The 18,686-nt window shown below is 37.9% G+C and overlaps 3 protein-coding genes across 4 annotated transcripts; 1 reads left to right on the top strand and 2 right to left on the bottom strand.

The window, feature by feature from the left end:
- Positions 1–422: 422 nt before the first annotated feature.
- ppp1r8b (protein phosphatase 1, regulatory subunit 8b) lies at positions 423–5,253 on the bottom strand. The gene is made up of 7 exons (XM_067509278.1): positions 5,154–5,253; positions 4,543–4,603; positions 4,076–4,229; positions 3,327–3,544; positions 2,949–3,093; positions 2,509–2,573; positions 423–2,314 (listed from the first exon to the last, which is right to left on the bottom strand). Exons 1-7 carry the CDS (start codon positions 5,204–5,206, stop codon positions 1,961–1,963), a joined length of 1,050 nt encoding a protein of 349 aa, XP_067365379.1. The 5' UTR covers positions 5,207–5,253; the 3' UTR covers positions 423–1,960.
- Positions 5,254–6,458: 1,205 nt separating this feature from the next.
- Positions 6,459–11,657, top strand: themis2 (thymocyte selection associated family member 2). Of its 2 annotated transcripts, none has more exons than XM_067510552.1 (6): positions 6,459–6,618; positions 6,999–7,139; positions 7,223–7,648; positions 8,314–9,518; positions 9,687–9,804; positions 10,283–11,657. In XM_067510552.1, exons 1-6 carry the CDS (start codon positions 6,516–6,518, stop codon positions 10,396–10,398), a joined length of 2,109 nt encoding a protein of 702 aa, XP_067366653.1. In that variant the 5' UTR covers positions 6,459–6,515; the 3' UTR covers positions 10,399–11,657. The 2 variants fall into 2 exon arrangements, with proteins under 2 accessions (XP_067366653.1, XP_067366654.1); XM_067510553.1 differs by having other exon boundaries at positions 6,488–6,618; positions 7,094–7,139.
- Positions 11,658–11,665: 8 nt separating this feature from the next.
- On the bottom strand, positions 11,666–18,191 carry rpa2 (replication protein A2). Its single transcript, XM_067510564.1, has 9 exons — positions 18,034–18,191; positions 17,740–17,834; positions 17,083–17,184; positions 15,454–15,567; positions 14,800–14,874; positions 14,319–14,435; positions 13,868–13,996; positions 13,429–13,523; positions 11,666–12,548 (listed from the first exon to the last, which is right to left on the bottom strand). The coding sequence occupies exons 1-9, from the start codon at positions 18,044–18,046 to the stop codon at positions 12,461–12,463; spliced, it is 828 nt and encodes a 275-aa protein (XP_067366665.1). The 5' UTR covers positions 18,047–18,191; the 3' UTR covers positions 11,666–12,460.
- Positions 18,192–18,686: the final 495 nt, after the last annotated feature.

The raw sequence follows: 18,686 nt of genomic DNA, 5'->3' as shown, positions 1-18,686 counted from the left end.
TCGCTGTGTCAAGATTCACATTTGACATGAAGGTGGTTTGTCTGTGCCGCATTTGGCTATCTGAGGTCCAAAGTATTCCTGAGACAAGTACATATAGAAAGAAAGTCTTCGGAAGAGACCGTAAATAATCTGGGCCACCTTTGTTCTCAATTCTGCTGTTTGCTGTAAGTATTTAAAGTCCTGACAGGACTTTGAACTTGCAATTCAGCAAACAGAGCGAGTGCAACACAATAGCTAAAAACACTGGAGTTGATTAAAAATGTGTTGTTTTTTCGTTTTGTTTTTTTTAATTTACAATCATGTTTACAAAATCCAAACACCTATGAGCACAGTCACCAGGAAAGTTTGTAAAAATGAAACTCTTTAACATCCAACCTTTTACTTGTTAAAAGTTCCCATGAAATGACCACTTACTCTTAGAAAACTGCTCTCATACTTTACTGTTAGATACAATAAAAAAAATACTCCACCCACCAATGTCATCCTGTCTGCCCGCTTTTCAACTCAGCGTGGTTTTCTTATCTAGTTACTAGTATTGTTTACACAAAGTATGATACCCAACAGTCAAGTATCTCCTCTAACAAACACTTTGTGACAAGGTGGGCTTGTGGTGTCTTTGTGGTTAAACTGTATGTCATGTACTGTGACCACAGTGTCCAGGGTGTGATTACAGCTGGGGTTCCTGGTTACAATTTGCTTCCATTCTCTATGCCTTTACCCACTGCTGTCGATCTTGAAAAACTCCTCCAAAGAATGAACAATATAATTTTAAGGAACCATGGCATTCGGAATTACACTTAATTAACCAATTATTCAAGCTGCAACCATTTTACAACATGTATGACACTGTTTACTACGAAAATCTGCTACTGTGTGCAAAGACAGCTCTTAAGTATCAGGTCTGTTCTAGAAATGAAAATATTAACAGTTTACTGCACAAATTGCACTGTACTCTATTGCATGTCAAAATGTTTATCCTAAATCCAAACCTGTTCTCAGAAATTTGCGGTAAAATTAGTTACTGCGCTACAATTCTCTTTAACTAACAACCCTACAATTATTAACCAAGTGCAGAAAACTTCACTGTATAATGCTGCTGAGAAAAATGGGCAACAAACCAATAAAACGAAAAAGAAAAGTGATCAAAATACTGTTTAGATTGGGCAAAGGACTTATTTGCACAAAAATTCAAATTAATTACTAGAAATTTAATTGCATGTTGTTTAGATTTATGATGTGTTTAAGGTTAGCGCAACTGATCACTGATAGGTTTACTTGCAAATCTGCAGGCACAACCAACTCTCTCATCCTTGCACAAATCTCCACCTAGTGGCCTGTGAGATGTCTGTTATACATATGTCCAACACTGGTAATTGAATTGTTTGAGTGACAAACTCAATTTTATCAATAGGATCTCTAGATAAAAAGCAGCCTTGTCTATTGGTATAATCTGGCTGAGTCTGGATTTTCTGACTTTCACTTCTCGATGTAAAATATCTCATATAAAAGTATGTTTTCAGCCATTTGTTTATTAGAATTATCAAAATGAGAAGAGTGAAAAACATGTTGAAACATGTTCAGTAGAAAAAAAATTATAACTTTACATCTAACATAATAAAAACAGTGACCCATTATATCCACGAAGCCTGTCGCTCAGACAAACACATCTAACGCATCCACTCTGAGGCTCAAATGTTCACAGCCAAGTCTTGTGATTTTATGTTAGTTTTGTTTGCAATCAAGATTAAGCCGTTTTCCAGCAAAAATATCAACTGCTGACTTAGTAATGTAATAGATATCATTTAAGAGAGGACAGAGAAACTATGTGTTGTCTTTCCGTGATGACAATGAGTAACACAACAAATAAAGGAAAACAGAACTGAATAACTCCACCTCCACCAGGCCACAGTCCCTGATGCATCTGCTGGTAACCTGAGAGTCAGCAGCTTTAAGAAACTGGTTAGATGAGTAGTGAAGGGGTGGGTTTCTTGCCCGGCCAAGCTTCTTTGGCATACTTCTTTTTCCGTGGCTCGTTGTGGGTCTCTGGTAGATAGGGGGCCGTTACTGGGGTGGGGTTAAGAGTGACAGGTGGCTGAGGAGCCTCTGGGGCCAGGTCGACCTCTGGTGCTGGATTAGGGAAGGGCAGCGGAAGGCCTCCCTGCATAGCAGCACCTCCCGGAGCTCCTATTGGCTGGTTCTCATGACTGGTGGGAGGCAAGTCCCCATAGAGGCCGCCGCCCAAACTGTAGCCATGGATGCGTTTTGAAGCCAGATCATCAAAACCCAAGGTATTTTGTCCATCTGATCTCCGTTTCTACGGCAGGGATGACATGATTAATTCCCCAAGTCACACATTTAGCCTCTTATGTTACACTTGATCAGTTATTAATTTAGGTTGACTGGAACACTAATTTAAATAACCCAATAGTTTAACACTTAGTGGTTTTGTAGTATGTCTTCTGAAAGGGAATTGACTTAAAACCTTTAAAATAACAAAACCAAACTTACCTTAATAGGGATAACAGCTGTCTGCACCATATTTCTAAAACGTCCCACTGACGGGTCAATGTCCTCTGTAATTAATTAAATATATGTGTTACAACAATTATTACAAAGGGCATTTTTCTCATGAAAAGTTCTAAATTCACATTTCTGATCAGGGATATTGCTTGATTGTATGACAGAACCCATCCCACTGCAAGACCTTCCAACCAAAACCATAAACCTTATACATTTGTAACTAAATTTCAAACTAAAACACTCCTACCTCTTAATTTCCCTCACAGTAAAACACTGAAAGAACGTCACATGACTCGACTAAAGGCAACAATCTTCTACTAAATGTGGGTTTAAAGACTACTGCTTAAAAAAAATAGTTATTTAAACATAAAGTTGCTGCATGGTGTGTGTTTCTTGGTAACGCTAATCCCATTTTCATTTATTTGTACCTGGGTTAATAATGGAGTCCTCCTCACTGAAGGTAACTCTGGAGTTCCTGCGTTTTCTCTTAGGCCTCTGAATTTCTAGGTTACCCTCCTCAATGGTTAGTAGAGAAATGCGTTTATTGTGAGCTGTGTTGAACTCTGTGAGGTTCTAAGAAGAAGGAAAATATGATGTCAGGTTAAAAAGGATACATTTTATAATTCATTATTATATCAATCTCAAAAATGTAAAAAGGGATATGTACTAAAACTTGTTTTTTAATGTATTAGCAGAGTATCTTAAACAATTATTTGTGGTAAAAGATAATTAAAAACAAATGATGTAGCCATTGTCTCATGTTTGAGAGCTTTAGAATAGTGTTAATATCAAGAAACTAAATCTACCTCCAGCTCTGTCTCTTCCTCTGGAAGCCCAAGTAGTCCTTTGAGCTCCTCATCCTCTCCTGTCTTACTGTCTCCTGTCCCACCGGTGCCTTGAGTTTGGGGTTTCTCCCTAATGGTGTAGGTTCGTGTTGAGGCCCCAAAAGATATTGTAGAATCAATAGGAACCTGCTGAGGCTTGTGTGCTTCCAGACGAATGTGTCCGAGGAAAGTACCATGTGCTGAAATGGCAAAAATCCAAACAAGTAGTATGTTAAGACAAATATTTCATAGTTAAAGAATGTTAATTTATTTCGAAACCAGATGAGATTCAGTAATAGTGAGCAAGCTCGTAAGATAGAGTATAACCAAAGAACAAGCATCAATTAGGGCTTTGTATCAAACAAGAGTATCCTTAAGAGAAAACCTCAAATGTCTGGTGTAACCTTGTGGGGGGATATAATAATCCTGTTATTAGAATAAACAGATGTGAAAGTGATGGCCTATGCATTATTCATAACACAACAGATGAAATCATTTCTTCACAACAAGCATTTCCATTTTAGAGTGAGTAAAATCTTTTTCACCATATGACAGCACAGGTGTGAAGCAACATAAAGAAAGGCCAGGTCAAAGCTTTAACCAAACATATAACGTAACAATTACAGTCACATACAATGAAAAGGCAGAAAAACCTCACATTTGCAAAGCTGGAACCAGGTAACATTTGGTATTTTTGCTTGAAAATTGTACGACTGTGAATGATGTCTTACTGCTGTTGAGGTCTATGAGAAAGACTCTTTTCAGGTGTTTGTGGTAGACCAGGGCTGCATGGACACGTGAGCATGACTGGTGGTCAATGGTGAAGTCGCACCAGTCAGGATTCCTCCCAAACAAGTAGTACTTTTTTTCATCTATGATCAGTTTCTACAGAAAGAGAGTGTCAGTATGTCACGGTTATAACAACTGCAGGTGAAAACAGCCTACAATGTCTCTGTGCCTCTGAGTCATAACTTATCAGGGCTCCTTCCCACTGAAAAGCTAAAATCTCAGGGCTGATGTTGCTCTTGCACCATTTGAAGCCATGCAGCCATAGAAAATCCCAGAGTGCAACACAACCGGGACAAGATGGACTGTCAGGCCCGTATCTGATGCATTCAACTACAACATTATCATAATGTTATCTATTACATGTTTCAACTTGAGAACACAATAACGTGATTTTCAAGCTTCCAGTTACCTCTATCAATTTGTCTCCCTTCATCACGTCTAGATGGAGCCCTGGAGGCGGCTTGCCTGCCCTGAAAAAAAAAAAAACAAGTGGTGGATGTTTTACAGGTTTCTTTTTAGACATCTATTACGGCCAAATATGCATCATATGCTGATCATTACAGGCGATAAAAAATATCATGCATTTGTTTATTTTTAAAGTGCTATTACACTAGTTAACGTTTCAAGGATGGCTAACGTTACGTTATCCAAATAATGCTAACGTTAACTATACTGCAAGAGCCTCTTCACAGATCAAGAGAAAAGCCAAAAAATATAGGAATTTCCTATCTTAATCGCTGAAAGTGTTCTAATTATACCCGACAACCCTAAAAGCTCTACGCATGTAATGCATATTTCTGCAAAATAAAAATCCAAAAGCCACTTGTAAATGAATGCCAACGTTAACGGGTTAACATCAGGCAGCTAGCTTGCCTAGATGCTAACGCTAGCTACAGTAGAGATAAGCTTTTCTCTGTATAAATGGAGGATAAATAAATGTGAGGGCTTTGTTTTGCTCAGTCGTATCTGATATGGCACTGCAAACACACAACAGAAAGTTTAGCATGTGAATTTTCTCACCATGATGGGCAATCAAAAGGGGGAGCACTCTCTTTGCTTGTTTTAGTCGCCATCTTGCTTCATCGCTCCAGCGACGAGTTGCATGGCGGGTAAACGTGGTCGTGGAATGTTGGGAGTTGTAGTTCAGCAAGCCAAACACTCAATAAAAACCCAAATTATGATAAGACATTAGTATTGTTAAACTGTCTTTTCCTTAAGCTGAGGGAATGGTCAAAATGGTCCTTTTCAAATTGATCCTAACTTTTGTGGCTATCAAGTGAGGTGACTTAAATTAAGGCAAAAATGAAAATGAACAAATAAATTCCCTGAAGCACCACTAGATATCCTCAGACACCCAATTTTCTGGCTCCAAATAGGTGAGCTGAAGAAAATGCATTTTAAAATGAGTTTTCTCAATTATGTTGTGGTGTAGATCTAATGGTTTTAAAAAACTGAACACGACACATCTCTCTGAGGTTGACACTTGTTGCAATGGCCTTGCAGCACGTACGGCTTTGTGTATGGTTACTGTGTATGGCTACTTCAACTTTCAAGGTAGCGTGTGAACAGAGATGTCACTGTCTATCTGGATAATGGAAATTGGGGAAACCCCTAAGGGAGGAACGGGCTGAGTGTTGAGGGCACATGTGGAAAGTGTTGTGGGTTTTGTCAGAAGCTGTAAGGAACTGCCTTGTTATGTCACAGAAATGGGAGGATGCTTATCTAACTTTATTACAGTTCGGCAGGAGGAAGTGATGATGATGTCTATTTCTCCCAACATTTATGAGGTAGTTTGAGTAGACAGTGCATTTCCTGTATCAAGAATGTGTCAAAATATAAAGAAGACTAAAACGAGGTCAGGAAACCATTTTTATGCTTTGCTTGAGTAAAGCAAAGCAAAAACCAGTAGTGTAACATATAAAGCTGCATGACATACATAAACAAAATAAAGTCATATTGGATTCTTTAGACCTTGAGTGGGTGTGTTAACATGTAGCATGTTGTGCATGCAGATCCCCCCCCCCCCCCCTTCCCCCAACTGCCCCCCCCACAACACACACACACACACACACACACACAAAAAAATATATATATATTTTGAAACATTTCCTTATAAAGTAATACAGTTCAGAATGTATTATGATGTACAAATTGAGCTTTTAAGTGCATCTTGTTATTAATAACACTATTTCTCGGTAAAATGTAAGTCATACCAATAGCCTACGTGTGTGAATGCAAGCAAAGATCTGCAATGCAACGAGCTCCTCTGACTTCCTCATTCACTTTTGTGGTTTTTGACTGAGAAAGCAATCCCCGTTTTATGCTGTGCTCGTCACTTACTGTCTTCTTCATTTTTCATTGCAGCACCCTGAGGCAACAGTAATGGCAGACACAACTGCTTTGCCGCTTCAGCAATTAATCGCATCTCTGGACAGTGCCTGTCTGCCAAAGATTTTACAAGTTTGCTCTGGAGTGTATTTCCAAGGTAGGTGTTTTGATGTTTTATTCATTGTGAACTGGAACTGCACGTGGAGAAAATGTTGAAGAGATAGGAGAGCAGTTGAAAAGACTTGATCATAACAAGCAGCAACATGTCTAGGTATATTTGTATCTTTTGCATTCATTATGTATATGTTAAATGTGTATTGTTCGTTGTCTCAGCAGCATTTCTGCTAGGGCAGAAAGCATGTGTATTATTTGAAAAGTTTATATTGTTAATGATTCATAATTAGAAACATGTCACTTTGTAAGAGTTTTTTTAAATTGTGCTGTAGTTATGAAAAGTAAGAAATCAGTTTTTATTCAAATGTGTTGCTAATCAGAATGTTTGTTCCTGCTTTGTTCTGTCGCCACGCTCTGTTTCAGGGTCTATTTATGAAATTTCTGGCAGCGAAGTGTGCTTTTCTACAGGTGATCTAATAAAGGTCATTGACATTGAGCTTCTTTCTGTTTCTTGTGAGGACATCTGCACCAATGAGAAGTTTGAGCTGCCCATTAGCCACACAGGTTGGTGTGTGTTTTAAACAGGGTTCTCAGGAGGACGCTAAATGTGTTTTGCAGCCAACGCGTAACACTTCTTTGTTTCTCAGGCTTGTTCAAGGTTGTTCCAGAGGAGATGCCGTACAGTACGATAGAGGAGATGGTGAGCCTGAGACCTGTAGGGCTGGATTCCTGCCTCCCCTTCACCTTTACAAACCAGTCCCCAATGACCTTTGGCAATTTCACTCTGGGGGCTGGGAGAGTTCTGACTATGCTCTCCATCGAGCAGCATGAGGGAGAGGAGAGTCAGGTCCGCTGCTACGTTCAAGGGCAACAGGAAGCCTCCGCTGAACTGTGTATCCCTCTTTCATCCCGTGGAGAGTTTTATGAGTGTGAGAGTAAGGATTGCTTCACTCTGCAGGAGATCATGTCCTCACCCTTTCTGCGTAGTCGAAGGTTTCGTTTTATGAATGTCTCCAAATATGAGCGTCCCCTCGTCTTGACTCCAACATACCAAGTCCGTGCCATCATGAACTGTGAGAGTAACTCATTTTTTGCCTTTACATAAAAAAAAAACATAAAATTTATTACCACCTTGGGGTTATTTACACTCATAGATTATCTATTAATCAGAATGTATTCATATTTTTGTGTGTAAATGATAAACAGAAGATAATTTAACCTTTTATTAACTGATGTATATAAAAATAATAGTTTAATCTACCTGTACTTCTCCCAACCTCACTTCATTTGAGACACATTTTGTATTTTTGTATTCTTGGTGGATGGGTGGGGCCACACCTGGGGGGGTGCGATTTGAGCCTGCTGCCTTCTGCATCCAAACCCAGCTCTATCACTGAGCCACTGCGCCCCAACTAACAACAAACTACATAAAGTTACACTATAGATTAAAGTAGCTCGAAAAATGTACGTGCGAACATGCATTACTAAAATTAATTCTACGTTATTTTGGATCCTATAGGTACAACCACCGGGACCATTTTAAGCACAGTTAGTACTCTTACATAAGAGACATCGAGGACATTAACTGATAATATTTTAGCATTTTTACACTGTATTGCTACTTTTACGTCCAGTAAATGTTCTTAATACTTATTCCTGTACTGCACTCTGGTATCATATCATCTCATTAAGAACTCCTACTACATGTTCTGAGACACTTTTCCCCATTTTTTTACAGTGAGAAAGAATGTTTTGAAGTTTCCGTCCAGCTTGGAGGTGGATGTGGTTGATGTCACCGAGCTGTGTAAAGATGTGGATTTTATGACCCCGCTAAGTCTGACAGATGTACTTTCCCAGCCAGATGAGTCCTTCCCTACAGTTGTGGAGATACTGGAAAAGCCAGAGACCAACTCACTCTTCAAGTGCAGCTGGTTGCCAGAACTTAGTCAGAACGAGCACCTGGTTTTCCACAAGAAAGGAACCTCGGCTATGGTTTTAATATCTAGCCTGAAGAGTCGGAAGGCACAGCAGTTCTTCCTGGTATCTCAACAATATGGTGGACGATTTCGGAGGCGTCCAAGAGAATTTAGTTCAGTGTACGAACTGTATGTTGCTTTGATGCAGGCACCAGGTCTGAGGGTCAGTGTAACAAGGAATTGTGATGAAGATGAGGAGGAGGGCCTGCCCACTCTCAGTGTGGGGGAACAGCTGGAGGTGGTTCGCTGTGAAAGGATGGAGTTGCCTTGTGGAGGCAGGGATGGACAGAAGCAGTCTGTTGAGGCTCTTTTGTGCCAACGTCTTCAAGATCCAGATGATGAGGATGATGATGAGGAAGAAGAAGTTAAACAGGTGAATGAGCGAGAGGATGTTTTATTGCCTCTGTACATGCAGGCCCACTTTGTGGAAGTACTCACCGATAACAAAAAGTACAAAATCAAGGACTTGGGAAAGGAATATAGCTTGCCTTTGGATGTTAAAGTAGTGAGCCGTGACACAGAACTTGAGGCTGATCCTCTATCTGGCTTCGCATGTCTCAGAATAGAGGGGGCTATGTTAGAGCCCATCATCCAGGCGAGCTTTCTACATAAGCCAGCCCACTGTTTTGAGATCCCAACCCAGTGGCTCTCTATGTCTGTGTCTTTCAACAAGAACCCACTGCCATGGCCCAGCGGTCAACCCCCCACATTATACGTAGATAAAGTTACTGAAGTGACGGATTCGTTCTTTTATGAGTTTCAAAAACAGGGCAATTCCGATGCTGCTCCTCCTCCCCGGCCACCGAAGCGAAACCTGTCATCTTTAAAGCCTCCAAAAAAATCATCAAAAGCCAGTAAGAAATCATCCAAGGCAGACAAATGTACAAAAAACAAAAGCACCCCAACTAAAGAGTTTGCAGATTTGACGTTAAATAGCAAAAGAAGGCCCCCGGCTCCCCCACCCCCAGTAAGTATGACGTTTGCACATTACTGTTTTGTAAAAAGTTTATGTATGATTTTCCAGGAAATATCAAACTAGTCAGAAACACTTAAGACTCAGTACTTCCACTTTTTGCTGTGGTAACAAAGTCATGCATGGACTGTAGCAAAACTCTGACTTCCTCTTATTGTGTAGGCTATCTCAGATGATGCGCCTCCGCCAGTCGCACCCCGAAAGCCCTCAGGAACTGAAATGACAACAGTGAAGGCTCTGCCCAACACTTATGTGAAAATGGAGGAGTCTGCAAAAAACGGTAAAGCTCACTGTGCAGCCTGTATCACACAGGCATGCTGGTTACACTTAAAGGAATATTTTGCTGGAGTCTTTTCATATATTATGATGTCGTGAAGTCTGACTAAAACCAACAATATTTTTTAACTTAGCAATGTCATCTGTGTCACAAACCTATTTGGTGCTGTAGTAAGTAATTAACGTGCCAGTGAATGAAGAATTTACTTAAAATAAACCAAAGTGCTTCTGTTTGTGTAAATGACAAAACACCCAGTGGGACACTGTGACAATATATTTATATATTATTTTTAATGAACACAAAATATCTACAAGCTATTTTTTGACTGAGCCACATCAGACACAGACAGCACTTGTCAATACGATCAAGACACTGTTGGTTTTAGTCTTTGCATTTGATTTGTTCATAAAAGAAAACATTATTTTTTTTTTGCAATGTGGAATATCACTGACTGATAAACTCTATGCTTCTTCCACCCCAGTGTCGCGGTGTGAGCTTGTAGCCGATGTGGACAGTGATCATGACTATGAAATTGTGGAAGATACTTTAGCAGCAATGATGAAAACAGCCCAAGAGAATATCATGTCCTACCAATAAATGTTGTGCTTCTATAGTGCTGCTTCACAAACATATGCGCAGCAGAGACTGAATTTAAGAAGTGACCGAAGGAAAATGGCTTTACAGTTTTTAAGCTCTTAAATGTTTTTATGTCAAGGTGCTGTGTGGTCAAGACACCTGGCCATGAATTCCCTAAATGCTGTGTTGAACTGAAACTATGGAACTTTATGCTGAAGTTATTTGTTTTACCTTATTAAGGCTGGATATTTCAGTTTATTGTTGTTGAGCTGTAAATTGACGACAGTATACTACATATGTTAGGACCTCTGAGACAGATTGCAAGACTTTAAGCACCTTGTGGGACTTGAAAAACAGACTGGGGTCACCCTGTGGGTTTTCTCAGTCAGACAGTGTACACAAGTATAGGACAAGCACGGACACTTCGGTAAAAGCAAATGTTTGCCCACAGAAATGTTTGATGTTATACAGCATCAGTCAGTGTGACACAAAACCTACCATCTGTGCCTCTCATGTGGTGATGCAAAGTGGTCTCCATTCAGCCCCTTCCATCCCCATTAAAGTTGTGAGTGGGTGGAGCTTAATCATGTACAGATCACCCACAATCAAACTAATGCTACTTTTATTGCTGTATTTTTTTCGATACAGTTTTGCTTCAAATATTTGTTCAAACTTGTCTTAAATATCATAACTTAACTATGTGGTGATTTTTAAGAGTACATAGCTTGTATTTTTGTATGTATTGGCATTTAAAGTGCAATATGAAGTATATTATTTAGCCTTAATCCAGCAACATCCTAGATTATCACATTGCCAAATGCAACGATAAATAGCTGAAAATAGCTCATTTTACATAAATTTTTCTATCTGTATTTTTTTTTAAAAAAAGCATCAACCTCTAAACTTTTGCACAATCTAAACAGAACGACAAAACCAGTACTTCACACATATTCATTGTCAGACCACCTACCTCCCACCGCATAAAAGAATCTACAGATCTGAAAAGACACAGATGCTATACATTGTGTGTAACCTTTTTTTTATTGAAAAGACTATTGTGGACTCAAACTAATCTTACAGTCATTCTGTGGAGTGAGATTTTTCTTACCCCTAAGTAAGAAGAATGGACATTTTGAAATTTCAGTAACGGTCTATCAAAGTAGAGTGGCTCTAACAAGAATATATTTAGATGTTCGTTTTGTTCAGCTTTTAAGGTTGAAATTATTATTTCACTCATTAACACAAACTAATACATTATAATAAAGATTGGTCATAATGCACTGACGCCTGTTTGTTAATTCTTTATTGTTACATCTGGTGAGCTTTAAATGGATGTATCACTCTGTATGTCTGCATCACCCTCAGTCAGCTAAATTTATCACAGGTGCATTCACTCAAGTAAAGACAAACGTCAACTTTACAACATGCAAAATTTGTTTGTGGTCTCACACCTAAGGGGATGAATACACATGTAAATTATGGTCTGTATTTAAATATTTAACCTCATTATCATAGCGCTGTGCGTGGACAGTTATTTGAAAAAAGTTTTAATGCAACAAAATGTGTAAAAGTGAAGTATAGAGACTATATTAAGATATTTTGTTAAAAACAATACAAAAATTAAAACAAACACAAACAATCCTGATGTAGATAACCAAACTGTATTTCGTAATAATTTTAATTCTGCCAAACATAACAGACAAAAAACTGAGTACCCCCCCCCCAAAATCTTTAAAATTTCAAACCTCTTTACAATGGACTGCAGAGAAATACAGAAAAATAGTATCACTGCTAATAATGTATTATTCAACAATTGCATGGAAAATAGTAGAAGCAACCTCAGGGTCAAAAGATGTGTAACACAAAGGTCTCACTAAACATTTAACCACATGTTCTTTACCTAATACCAACAACAGTACCTTATCAGATAAGTGCTCTCTGGATCTGACACAGTTCTGAGACACTGAAGAGGTATAAAAAGGTTGTTATTTAGTTTATAGCATTCAGTTACAGATACTGACTAATATCAGAATAAATTGTAATAAGCAACACCACCGGGGCTACTGTTAGAAGGTGTAGGCATCTAGTCATCATTGTCAGTTGATTTGTAGTGGTCTTCATCAATGGTGGAAAAAATGTGCCCTTCATTGCTCAGGAATTCCACTGCTTGCCTGTTTAAGCAGAAAGAAAATATTATTGGTAGTTTTTACAAAAAAGTAATAAAAGTCTTACGCTTATTTTGGCTGGCTTCACTGATAAATTTAATCATTCTATGCGATTACTCATATTTTGATGTTAGAAGATGCACTTCATATGCACAAAACAAAAAAAAAGCTTATAAAACCTTATAATTACAGAAATTAAAATCCCAAAACAAATAAGATGCATAAGATACATTTGCTTAGGATAAAAATATAAAGTTTAGCTGTTGTTCTTGGATACTAAAGAAACAAACAAATCAACAAAAGCAGAGCACAAATACAATTAAAAAAAAGTTGTAGACAACCCCACACGCGCCCCCATTAATCTTTAGTCAGGCAAAATTGTTCTTATTGTTGAAAGCAGATTGACAATTAATATAAAGTGCGTGGGAATGTAACATAACATTGCTGAGCAAGCTAGGTCATTCTATACTGAAGTGTTAGCAATTCAGGTTTGACTATTTTTAAGATAAACAGTTAAAGATAAAGCAGCACCATGGTGTGACAATGTACCCTTAAAAAAAACACACCACACATCCACTAGTAATCCGGCTGCCTTGAACCAACAGTGGTTATGCGTAAAAATAAATAAACATTTTAATTAATTAAATTACTAATTTAACATCATATGGACCAAGTTTCTGTTGGTTTTTAAGATGAGACAACCAAAAACTTCCATTAGACAACATGCAAATCATATATACAATACAATAAAGAAAGTCAACTGATAATACCTTTAATCCTGTTCCTTTTTCTTTAAACTTAGGTTTTTCTAGAGCTATAATACCATATCTGCCAAAATAATTGTTTTTTATTACATTTACAGACATTTAGAGCAGAGCTCTCTTACTTGATGACAGCCAGACTCATGCCACTGAGTCTATGCTTTAGGTCTTGAATGCTGATGCCCTGCTGGTCTGGGCAGCTTCTTATCAAACTTAGTACCTTTAGAAACAAACCATTAAAAACATTACACACAATGTCAAGCTAAAAAACATGAAACCGAATCTAAGCACTGTCAAAATATTCTCTGTGAATACCAAAAGTATTTTATAAGTGACAGTTTCATGCATTTATAGCTTCTAGTTTTGCACAAGGAAGTATGAGACTGAGTATTTATTTAGACGCAACTTGATATATCACATTATGCTCACAGTGCATGTTAAACTCCTTTTGCTTGGCAATAATATTAATTCTTATGAGTTTAAGTCCTGACTTCCATATAAAGAAGAATAACTGAAATGTAGCATTATTTAAAATCTAATATTTAATCTGTCATTTTATCTTACCTGATTCTGGTTTGCACTTAACCCATTGTTAGTCATGTCGTTAGCGCCAGCATAGCCTCCTCCCATGCTCCCCATGCCTGGCTGCAATATGGCCATGACGTTACTACTCATTCCTCCTCCAGCCTTGGACTAAAACAGAAGAATAATTAAACTGGATTAATATGTTTTATGGTAAGAGCACAAAAGACTTACCCAAACATAAATACTGAAAAACGTGAGATTAGTAAATTTGCCACTGTTCCTTTATGCCAAAAATTGAATAACAAATTTACTACACTATGTATTTTGTGAGCCTATCAGTATCTTTGAAAATCATGGTCATTACAGAAAAATTCACGTTGACATGATTCAGTTATTCAGTGTTATTAATATTCATTGACACTTATTACAAGACTTACTACATAGTAAACCAACAAAAAGGCTGTTAAGGTTTAATTTTCAATGTTCTCACCATAGTCTGAGATTTGTTGAGCACTATGTGTGCTTGGACAACCTCCAGCATATGTGATGTGATTTCATTCATGTCCTCCAGTGGCCTGATGCTGAATGCCACAAGAGATCTGTGGTTCTGAAGACAAACACAAACACCTTCAGTCATTTTTAAAACAGCTTAATTGACATGAGAAGAGCAGGGGGTTGCTCAGGGAGCTATCACACCAGTGTCAGTCAGAAGTGTATGGCCTTAAATGGAACAGAGGTGAAATTGAATAAAATATACAAAATATATTTATATAAATATAGTTATACAAAAATATACTTATAAAGTATATGAATGCATGTACAAATTGTATCTTCCAAATTGTCAAACTGTTTAAATTCAGCTGCTTATGAAACAAGCTTGCATCTTCCACATGGTCATGTCATGACAAACTGAAGCCAAGTTGCTATTTTCTGCTGCTATGGAGAAGGTTTCCTAAACTCAGTCAACTCACCTGAAAGGAGCGTAGATTCCCTGAGACTTTGACATATGTGCCAGGAGGCAGGACAGTGCTGTCTACACTGGGGTCCTAAACAAATTAAAACACATAACATTGCTGAGGTGCTTGACTTAGGTAATATCCTAAAACCGTCGGCACCAGCTAAACTGAATGTTCATGTTGAGCTAGTTGTTTTTTGTTTTGTTTTTTTATTTACTTGTAACAAAAAGTAAGAGATAAATGCCTTAGCAGTTTATTTTTATTGCATCTTATTTCAGACATTTGATTTGATTTTTTTTTTTTAAATTCAGGATAGAATATTTATTATTTGAAAAAATATACTTCTCTGGTATGTATTTAATGTTATAGTTGTGACTGTATATTGTCTGTGGAGCATAACTCCCAAGGGTTGATAATACAGTTACAGAAGTTATAAACTTACACTACATACTAATCAAATGACCACACATCTGAAAATAAAGCATCCTTTACATTTTTGAAGAAGTTAGGTTGAGCAGGAAACCAACATCAACATGGCTCTCTAGATAGTGGGTTTTAGCAATCAAATTTACTTCCCAAACACATTTGTTCTTCTTGCACCACTGAGCAACATTAGAGACAATTGCAAATGTTTAAATTGTGCACAACAGTACAATGACTCCCACTGACCTCTGTGTCTACCCACTGTTTCACATCCATGGGTGCACCTGTCATGTCGTCAACCTTGTACTGGATATTGGTCATGGATTTATCTGTACTCCTGATGACTCCGACAATGGTAACCTATCAAACAGAAGATATTGTTTATGTCAGTGTGTAACAACCTACTGTTTATTACTATTGCTTGAGTTGGTTTTTATTTTGTGATGTATTTAAACACAGAATATTGGTAAATAAATGTGTATGTTAAACTTTACTTTCAGCAATAACTACCTGACAAATCTGGGGCATTCTGTTGATTGAAATGAAAATAAATGTAAAAACAATAAAATAAAACATTCCAAAACACAGAAAACGTGCTTGGCATTCATCTGCAGCAATTGAATCAGGAGGTAAAACATCTAAAACTACAAACTAACACTGAGAGGTAGCAAATGGTAAACTTGAATGCTTTCCAACAATTTGTTTCTGCAGAAATTCAAGTGCAGATTCTCTTAAATTGATCAAGCATGCCCTCCCACATGTTGTATTAAAATAAGAAAGCCATGCGTGTCCAGTAAACCAACAATGAGTTTATATTTGGCTCTTCCTCCAGTTATTGACCTTTCATTCTCAGTGTAAATTAGAACATGAAGGTGGCCAAACAAAAACAGCTTTCCTTAGAAGTCACCAGCTTAAATTTGTCATGACAAAGGAGGGGTATTTTGTATAAGATTAAGAAATTAAAGATTTCTTAGAAAAAAGGTATACACAATGGTCTGTAGACATGCTGCACCTGGATCAAATTAGAACAGAAGACAAGTGTCCTCCTTGAAAAACAGACACCTCACTACCTCTGAATTGACTGCATCATTGATTGCGTTTACAAGCACTTAAGTAACTGGGGTACTCTGACAATCGGTTTTCTCAGGTAATTGGAGAATGGAGTTTACATATACTTAAGTAACCGGGGTACTGGAAATTCAGTATACATGCAGCAGAAGAGGAACCTGATTCCCCTCCACCTATTTTGGGAGCCTGGTACATAGGTTTTAACTTTATAGTGACAGAAAACAGCAGCCCAGTAAACATGGCAGGTAAAAGTTAAGACTAAAACGCACTGGTTTAGGAATAAAATAAAAAAAACATTATGTGTGTGTGTGTATGTATGTGTGTGTATATATATATATATATATATATATATATAAATTTTGAGAAATTGTTTAATAGCTAAATGTGCATTAAATATTTTGTTATTTGTTTTTCTTCATACTGTAATGTAGATTTAATACAGTTACAGGAACTTAAATTCAGCTGCATATTTCCAATATGATATAACAACTAAGACAGGAATTTTGCAACCAATTACAACCTGATAGATGACTGCCTCTGTAACAAAAACGTTATACAAATTCAGTAATGTATAATGTGACAGTCAGTGTTAAAAAAAGTGACGAGGTACAAATTTTAATTTAAGTTTAGAATGAATCCACAATGTATAATACTGAGCAGGTTAGTTTTGTAGAGTAAGTTAACACAGCAATTGCCTAAGAGTTTAAGCATTAAGCAGAGTTTTGCATCCTCACCTATTACAGAGTATAACAAACAGATGGAAAGCAAGAAATGCAATCTTTGAGTCCCTACTTTGCTTAAGTTTACCTGGGCAACTTCCACATCTCCTACTTTGAAAGCCTCATCGGCCTGGGAAGCAGACATTAACTGAGACACTGTGCAGGGGATTATCTGTGTGGCACGGGTTCTCTGAAAAACAAATAGGTAAAGGGTTTACCAAATTATAGAGAATACTCACCAACACCTATAATAGGTTGTCAGGTGTATTCATTTATTGACATATCACATTCAACACTCATAGAGACACATATTTAATTCTTGTAAAAATAATCACTTATGAGGGCATAAGCTTCCTAAACTATAACTTTCTAAATGATAACTAATTTTATTGAGTTCAGCACAAAGTATAAAAAATATTCAATATATTCACTTTGTAACTTAATTTGAGGCACTTTAAAAAAGTTGCATGTACTTTGTGATCAAACTGAACCTGGTGTTTTTTTAAGACTTTGAAGAACTAGGAAATATTTAGCACGTTTACTATTGTGCAACACTGTTATCAACTATCTGGTTTGTGTATCTATACGTGGAAATAAAAGGGGTGAAAAAAGGGGGAAACTGAGAAATAAAATAACGGTGCACACGTGTTGTGGTGGGGGTTGATTGCTCAACACAGCTGTATCGCTTTAAAACGCTTTCCTGTGAATAATAAAGCTGTAGTGGAACTTCGACTTCAGTACAGACCGCTTTTTTCTCTCCTCCCTGCGAGAAGGACGGTGATGCAAAGCCCCCTGGAGACTGCGTGTAACCTCCCACCATACTAGATTCACTGTACCCACCTGTGAGAGACAAAAAGACAGAGAAAACGGGGTCAATGAGACACTGTCTTTTCATGCTCCCCATTTAACGCTAGCAATTCTGCTAACTTCCAAGACACAACAACAAGCACTTCAGTATTCAAGCTAACATTAGCCGCAGCCAGGCGGCGTTAACAAGGAGACCTGACAACTTTAAGAACCGTGTAGACATAGAACTCACCCTGATTCCACATATTAACACTTTGTTAATAGAATAAAATATGAACTGTTATTGACGCTGCAGAGCAGAAACGAGTGCACTCAAGACGGTTCGTTGTTCCGTCCCGCGCGCTAAACTCAATGCAGTTGATGCGCGTGCGCCTAACAGAACTCCCGCGAAACTTATGACCCAACGGATGTTGTCTTGAAGGAGAGAAGCCCTGATTTCAGCCTGCCAGGCTCGACAGTCGATTCTCTTTCGTTATCACTATCAACGACATGATTGCACGGCCTCACTTTAAGCAACTAGTCCAACCGCACATGTAGTATTTTCACAGGGCAGTACGCTGTGTAAAGATAGCTATGGGTGATCCACGCTCTCAGATAAAGTGGTGCCTGAACGATACTGTTCAGGGAAAAGTTTTAGAGCAATAGCTTTTGGGCAGCGAACAGAGGCAGTGCTGCCTTCATGGTCCTGTCGGAAATATTATATCTACTCCACCGCACCAGCCGTGGTAGCTACTGTGTATAGGCAAACTATACTTATGATGTAACACTTTTAGGATACTAAAATATCTAAATATTTGTCACCTGACATTAACATCTTATTGTGGCTGTAAGGAAATAAAATTCACCAAAGAAAACTACGGATCTGCTCTCGTATTTACGAGTTAT

Source organism: Channa argus, chromosome 7, assembly GCF_033026475.1.
Source record: "Channa argus isolate prfri chromosome 7, Channa argus male v1.0, whole genome shotgun sequence".
Classification (NCBI taxonomy): domain Eukaryota; kingdom Metazoa; phylum Chordata; class Actinopteri; order Anabantiformes; family Channidae; genus Channa; species Channa argus.
Note: the sequence above shows the minus strand (reverse complement) of the source record. Positions and strands in the feature narration are given on the sequence as shown.